Source organism: Limulus polyphemus, unplaced genomic scaffold (genome assembly GCF_000517525.1).
Source record: "Limulus polyphemus unplaced genomic scaffold, Limulus_polyphemus-2.1.2 Scaffold209, whole genome shotgun sequence".
Taxonomy (NCBI): Eukaryota; Metazoa; Arthropoda; class Merostomata; order Xiphosura; family Limulidae; genus Limulus; species Limulus polyphemus.
In genome coordinates, this window is record NW_013665819.1 from 659,294 (window position 1) to 667,031 (window position 7,738).

At 32.8% G+C, this 7,738-nt stretch overlaps 1 protein-coding gene across 4 annotated transcripts in view; it reads left to right on the plus strand.

The window, feature by feature from the left end:
- Nucleotides 1-3,053, plus strand: part of LOC106478408 (eukaryotic translation initiation factor 4E-binding protein Mextli-like) — a 49,112-nt gene extending 46,059 nt beyond the window's left edge. For all 4 annotated transcript variants that reach the window (XM_022382006.1, XM_022382007.1, XM_022382009.1 and 1 more), the window contains exon 17: nt 1,523-3,053. In XM_022382006.1, the coding sequence (XP_022237714.1) occupies nt 1,523-1,645 (123 nt within the window). In that variant the 3' untranslated portion in view covers nt 1,646-3,053. The remainder of the gene's footprint in view (nt 1-1,522) is intronic.
- Nucleotides 3,054-7,738: the final 4,685 nt, after the last annotated feature.

Consider the following 7,738-nt stretch of genomic DNA (forward strand, 5'->3'; position numbering starts at 1 on the left):
ACTGTCTTATATATATATATATATATAAATTTTTTTAAATTTATGATGCTTTTCTTTAATTATATCTCTTAAACTCTTTGTAAGCCAACCTGGTTATTTACTTGCGGGTACCCTTTTCTTTGTATAAGGAATAGGGTTATCTTGAATATTTAAAACTTTATCTTTAAAACTTTTCCACATCTGATCTTCAAATAACTCGGCTGCCCAATTCACAACAGACAATTCTTGTCGCATTCGTTTGAAATTTGTAACCAAAATATCATTATTCCTTATTTTCACATGCAGCAAAACGTTGAAACTAATAAGAGCAATGATCAGTTGCATCCATATATTCCACAATTTCCACCCTCTCGATCATTTCTCTGTTTGAAGTTAACAGTAAATCTAAAATAGCATTGTTTCGTGTAGGTTCCTTGACTAATTGGTGAAGAAAGCCATCCTGAGCAGTTTCCAAAAACCTTTCTCCCTCATGAACAGGCCTGAAATTAAAATTACCCATAATTATGATTTCATTAACAGCTGAAATCTTAATCTCATTGTAACATTTCTCACTAATTTCATCAGTATCATTTGGTGGTCTGTAACAAATCCCCACCAAAAGACTTTTCTTTTTATATCTACTAATAGAAACCCAAATGGATTCAGTCTCCTTGCTATTATCTTTGATATCCTCAACTTCAACAGGATGTAACTCACATTTTACACATATAGAGCCACTCCTCCCTTCCTCTTTAGTACTCTATCCCTATTAAATAGCCTGTAACTCTGTATTTCAAGGAAACTTCTGTAATCAAAATAATCTATGTTTAACCATGTTTCAGTTATTCCCCTTATATCAAAATCTTCCATTACTATCAATGTTCTAAAGTCGTGTATTTTATTTCTTATTCTTTTAGCATTACTATAGTAATAATTAAGCCTATCCTTATAACTACCTCTATACTCATTTTCTGTGCTAAACTTCTCTCTACCTCCTATTCTTTTTTCATTTAGTTTTTCCTGGCCCTCACTACTGTCTAGTCATAGTTTAAAACTTCCCTTACAGCTGAGTTAATAGCTTTAGTAAACAAGCCAGCTTCTACCCTATTTAAATGTAAACCATCCATTCCAAAAAGCTCCCTTCTTCCTCTGAACTGATCCCACAAGTCCAACCAGCCAGTCTGCTCATCCTTACATACCAACCCAAGCCTAGCATTTAGCCCTAATGACCTACCTATAATTTCATTCCCACAGTTAATTCTGTGCAGTATCTCTGACAAAATTAAGTTACAGCCTTATTCTTTAAATGCTTTTATCAACTCCTTGTACTTTGGTAGTTGTATAAAGTCTAATTTCTATCTACACCTGGATAGTTGATGTAAACTGTGTTTTAGTATAAAGTACCACAGTTAAATAGAATTTATTAAAGCTGTAACTGCATTTAGTGTAAAGTATCAAATATATTAACTAAAATGTGTTTCAGTATAGAAAACAAGTAGTGTTGCCAACCCTGTATAACATTTATTTTCTCAACCCTTACAAGACAACGACCATGTTCAATCCAGTAGTCTACAGAACTCAGACAGCTACTATGAGGAAAAAGCACATCCATAAAGGAGATTCCACAAGGTTAAGTTCTTCAGAGGACATGTTGGACAATAAGTGATACATAGAAATCTGTTATTATGTGTTCTTTATGTTTGTAGTCAGAAGGTTTTTGATTTTTTTTTATACTTTTAACATTCATTTCCAAAGTTTATATACTACAGAGAGAGAGTGAGAACTTATAAATTGTTAAAGTTTATATGCACTCTTCATTATGAAAAGGGCTGAAACTTGTTTATTCAGTCAAATTTTTTCAGAACAAAATGTTGTTGATATATTTTTCTAAAGTTAATATCTTGATGGTAGAATACTGTAGTGAAAAATCACAGAACAACTTCTGGGTGTATCAAGGTTCAAAATTGGCTCATACAAAAAATGGTAAAATCAGTGTTTTATCATCTTTCCAGAATAGTTGATGCAGGTTTTCAGTGAACACTGTTATTGACAGAATTTGTTGACCACCATTATGTGGTTTTATTATTGACACACCATTGTAGCAGTTTATATTGGCATTGTCACATGTGCAAATGAAAAAAGATGTTGAACCTAATACCAGCTTTACTAGTATGACAGCTGTTGCAACTCTACCAAGATAGAGGCATTTCTGACTACAGTAAGTCATTGTTACTTTACAGTAATGCCCTTGAATATTGCTGGTTGACTTAAGTACCTTTCCATGCCTGAAATATTGTGATATGTGCACTATTTGGATGGTTATATTATTATTTTTCTCTTAGTTTTGATTCAAAAAGAGTTTATTGTAATTACACAAGTACAGAAAATTGTGTGGAAAAAATCAAAACACGTTACAAGAGACATTTTGTTTAGATTTTTATTGAAATATCCCATTCTTTACTGTGTAATTTGATTTATTTATGATTAAAACTGTTCTATTAATGCTGCTTGTAACAGTTTTTGCTTGTGGCATAACAAGACAATATGGTGCAGACTACAGTTGGAAAATTATAGAAACCTTGTTGTTTTTCTGTTTGTTGTTATAGGAAACTAAGATTTAATTTACCATACATTTAACTAGTACATAGTCTTATATAACTAGGAAAAAAAAGTAAATTCAAAATTTAAGCTTACTGAAAATTATATGTTGATGAATTGAAACTTTTGTAACTTTTAAACCATGAATAATTGTTTACTTAACACACATTTTGATTTTATGTATCTTCTTCTTTGTGTACTCATTCTGCTCCCGTGATTTTTGCAGAGCTCCAAGTTTAACAAGGTTATGAGGCTGCAATATTTTTTGTGTAATTTAAATATGACTGCATGATCAATGATTGATTGCATAGTCAAAGATGGAATTTCTAGATTTAGAAAAGCTAAGTCTAGGTCTAGTGTTACCCTATTTATAGCTTTGTTTCTTGTTACCCAACAATCTGACAAGTCAAAAGACTTCTAAAGTGTAGATGTATTTGTTGTTATTATTATAAAAGAATAAAAATGTTAAGTTGCCATTGATAGTGGATTTTTATTAATTATCTCTAATCTCCTCTTAATTGTTATTCTTTTAAACTGTTAAGTACTTTAGGCAAAGGTTGCATTTTTGCCACATAATCAATGAATAACTTTTTTTTTCTGCATAACTAAATTATAACCATAAATTTTATGATGCATAATTTCAAATTGTTGGCCTCATAATTTCAATTTCTTTTCCACATAAAAACTGGAGTCCCGTTTTTAACACGCTTTAGTTCTTTGTTCATTGAATTTTATGTGTGAATAATCTCACTCTACACTGTGTATTGTGAATGGTTCATTTACATGTCCAGATGCACCCATTACTCTTGTTGGGCTATTTCTAAAAGTGTACATTCCCATGTTTTAACATTTCTTGGTAAGTAGTTTTTCTATATGCATCCATGACTCTTGTTGGGCTATTTCTAAAAGTGTAAATTCCCATGTTTTAATATTACCTAATAAGTGGTCTTTCTATATGCATCCATGACTCTTGTTGGGCTATTTCTAAAAGTGTAAATTCCCATGTTTTAATATTACCTAATAAGTGGTCTTTCCATATGCATCCATGACTCTTGTTGGGTTATTTCTAAAAGTGTAAATTCTCACGTTTTAATATTTCCTAATAAGTAGTCTTTCCACATGCATCCATGACTCTTGTTTGGCTATTTCTAAAAATGTACATTCCCATGTTTTAATATTTCCTGGTAAGTATTCTTTTCAGATGCATTCATGACTCTTGTTGGGCTACTTATAAGTGTAAATTCCCAGATATAAGTTTACTGTATAAAATAAAACTCTTTATTTTGGGTATCATGTCATGGCCTCTAATATAAATTGACATTTTCTTTCAATGTTAGCAGAGTTGAACAATTACTAAGATTTGATAATTGATTAATCCTTGGTCTTAATAATTGATTACATTCAACTAATCAGTTATTCTCACATAAGACTTGGATAGTTGGAATAATCAAAAATAGCTATAATTGGAACCACTAATATTAAGCTCAACATCCTTGAATTAATTGAAAATAACGACAAATCATAATGGCAATGTTTTGATTATTTGGATAGTTGGAGTAATCAAAAACACTAATTTCAATTAGTTGATGGTTTTCATAACATTAATCAATTTAATCCTAATGTCAATTGATAATTATTTTACATGACACTAAGTTATTGATTAATCAAATTATTCATCCAGTTTTACATTCCAGCATGCTTACAATATATTAACTTTTAGCTTTTACTTGCTGATGCTCTTACCTTCTGTAGCCTTTATTTCTTGATGCTCTCTGCTGTTGGAAAGTGGTTTTTGGCTGTATGTATTTGCTTATATACATTTAGCAGTGTTCCTGTTGTTACTTAGTACTAATTATAAACTGTTTCTTTAATTCTTTCTCCTCTAGATTGAATTCTCCATTTTGGAAAGCTCTCTGTTTTGCTTGTAGTTGTAGGGTTTGGATTGTAGAATATAGCAGTATTTTTTTCTATCTTGGAATGAATTATCCTTTACATTACTTCAGCTGAATGTAGGTGCGCTTCATTACAGTGGTTTTCTATAAGATCGTGTTACTGGAACTGTTCATGTTCAATTTACTTTCAAATACTGCATTGCTTTGTATAAGAAAATGTTTTCTACATTAGAGAAGGGGTTTATATTTGTATCTTTTATTGTAGAGTTGTGACGACTAATTGGGCAAACATGAGGACTTTTATTTTTTAAGTAAATGCAATAACTAGATAAGGTATGAATTCCTTGATCTTATTTGCTCTTGTCTTAATTTCTTTCTTTCAATATTTTTTCACTCTAAAACTAAGACATATTTACTTTATCATGTTCTGATACAGTTTGGTATTTTACCTTTTCATTTCTTTTTTCAAGTTAATCAAGTACTAACCATATCGAAATTCCTGTCTTGATTCCTAACCACCTCAACTGTTATAACTACTTTATGTTCCTTGCTTTATGTTTTTATAAAAAAAAAATACAACTGTTATTTTTATTTTCTTCTACACCCACTTGGATAATCTTTAATTTTAAGTGTGTATATGTAACTTTTAGCTCTAAACGTTTTTTTATTTATATATATAATTTTTGCTTGCATTATTGTATTTGATCCTTGTTCCCATTTCCCCCAGGATTTCTCTGTGAGATCTTGACTTACTTCTTTGTTGTTAAGTGCAAAGCTACACAATGGGCTATCTATGTTCTGCTCATTGCAGGTATGTAAACCTGATTTGTAGCGTTTTAAGCCCACAGACGTACCATTTAGGGCCTGAAATCTTGGATCCAGGATCATGACTCGTCATTTGCTATGTAAAAATTATCCTTGTTTTTTTTCCTATCAGATAAATAAATATCAATCGGATTTTGACCATTTCTTTGTCAGTGGTTCAGTGGTTAGCGTTAACTTTAAGTCTTTCTTTTGCTTTACACCACACGTGTTGTTTTACTGCGCGTTTCGGTCTAGCAATGTCTCTGACTTGGACAGTTGACAAACGTTTGAAGTCCCGAGTTTTCCGAGTATTTAGCTTTATTTTTAAAAACCGTATAGAGTCATGTTGATAGCCAACTGAACAAAAAAGGTTACTCATACTTCCTAACGTGATTGAACATATTTCAAAGCTTACCAGAATGATTGGGATGTAAATGTATTATCTAGCACAAAACGATCAACTAGATTATTATTAGTAAAAACTAATATCCCCGAAAGGGAGCTGGAGGGGTCAGCTATACGGTAGTGTGTTGCCTGTCAGTCAGTCAGTCAGTAGACATTAAAATGACGCCACATAATGGACGCTTAACGTTGAAATTTGCACTGTCGTGAAGAACATAGAATGACATACGAAGTTCAAAATCAAGAAATAAACATAGTTGTTACTTTTAATTTTGGTTTTATTTACTCATGAAACAGAACACTTTAGGGGATCCTGCGCAAGTACATCTAGTAATGATTAAATACACACATTATTATTGTTTCGCGTGGACTAAACACGATTCCCTATGACGTTCATTCTATCTTGTAGTCAAGAGATTTCATATTCTACCACAAGAGTTATCGCCATCTAGTGGACTGAGGAGTTACTATAAAACAAATACTATACGGAACAGAATGATTTTACAAAACTAGAAGCTACCCTATTAAAGACGTGTACAATTATATAAAATGTGTTATAAAGTATTATGTAAATGTAACATTAAAATATGAATAAACTTGTAGTAATGTATAAAAATGAACAAAGAAAGCGTTTAGATTTTGAGAACCGACTTGTGTTTCTTGTTATTTTCACCGTACAAAAGTTTACTAATCTGATATAAATACAGTGTTTAAATATATTATCTGTTAAAAATTTACGACTCATTTTTAGAGGGCCCAGCATGGCCAAGTGGTTAGGGCGCTTGACTCGCAATCTGCTGGTCGCGGGTTCAAATCCGCGTCCCATTCAAACATGCTGGCCCTTTCAGCCGTGGGGGCGTTATTATATGACTGTCAATCCGTCACAATTCGTTGGTAAAAGAGTAGTCCAAGAGTTGGCGATGGATGGTGATGACTAGCTGCCTTCCCTCTAGTCTTTCACTGCTAAATTAGGGACGACTAGCGCAGATAACCTTCGTGTAGCTTTGCGCGAAATTCGAAACAAACAAACATTTTTAGAATTTTCGGTACAAACCTCTAAGTAATTAAAACTAGTCTCGCCGTAGAAAGAGTTTTTATCATAAACTGTGTATTACCGGAGTATGTATAAACATTATTTCTAAGCTTTTATGCAACATGTTGATTGTGGGTTCTTGATCTTACGCAGGTTTAGAAGGCAAATTAAATGTGGGAAAGCCCAGGGTTCATTTGACTGATCGAAGTGAGAGAATGTGCGCCACGCGTGCTCCCATTATGGCTAGGGCCCAGGGCTTGTCTTAGGGCCCTGGAAGGTCTTGATTTCTGGATCAAATTTTATACATCATCCTATTTTTCTTGAGAGTAAATTTCCTAATTTTAACCCATCTTTACTGGGGCAAATTGAAAAGTGATAGCCCTGCTTCCTAAACCATCGTAGGGTATCTAATAAATCCATGAGCTGAATATATATATATCAATGCTAACTTCTAGAGCAAGGGTGTCGCTACCTACTTAAATTATTTTGAGTTTCGACCACAAGATGCAGCTACTACTCAAAATAGTATACATATATATTTGCTGTGTAAAAAATAGTTTACATAAAATAGATTCAAGGCACTGTGAAATACATCTAGGCAAGGCTTTGTGACCGCAGAGCCCATGATTACCCTCTCCTGGGGTTTTCTGTGTATTTTACGTAGAAGATGATTGATTTCGCCTTTTTTTTGGGGGTGGGGTGGGATGTTAGTACATTGTATTGAGTGTTGGAATGCAAAGACGCAGCATTACTCAATGTGATAATATATATAACCCCAACAGTAGTGAGCAACATAAAAGTAATTAGGTAATTTAAGAGTTAAAATTGGGGATAAAACCTGCTGAAAGTAAATAAATCTTGTAATATTCTTGAAAGCGCCTTTAGAAAACCACGCGGGTATTTCGGGACTTCTAACCCATAAAATATGAATGGTTCAGATCACTAAACAACGTTGTACAGACATTTAGTTTGTTTGTTTTTGAATTTCGCGCAAAGCTACACGAGGGCTACCTGTGCTAGCCGTCCCTAA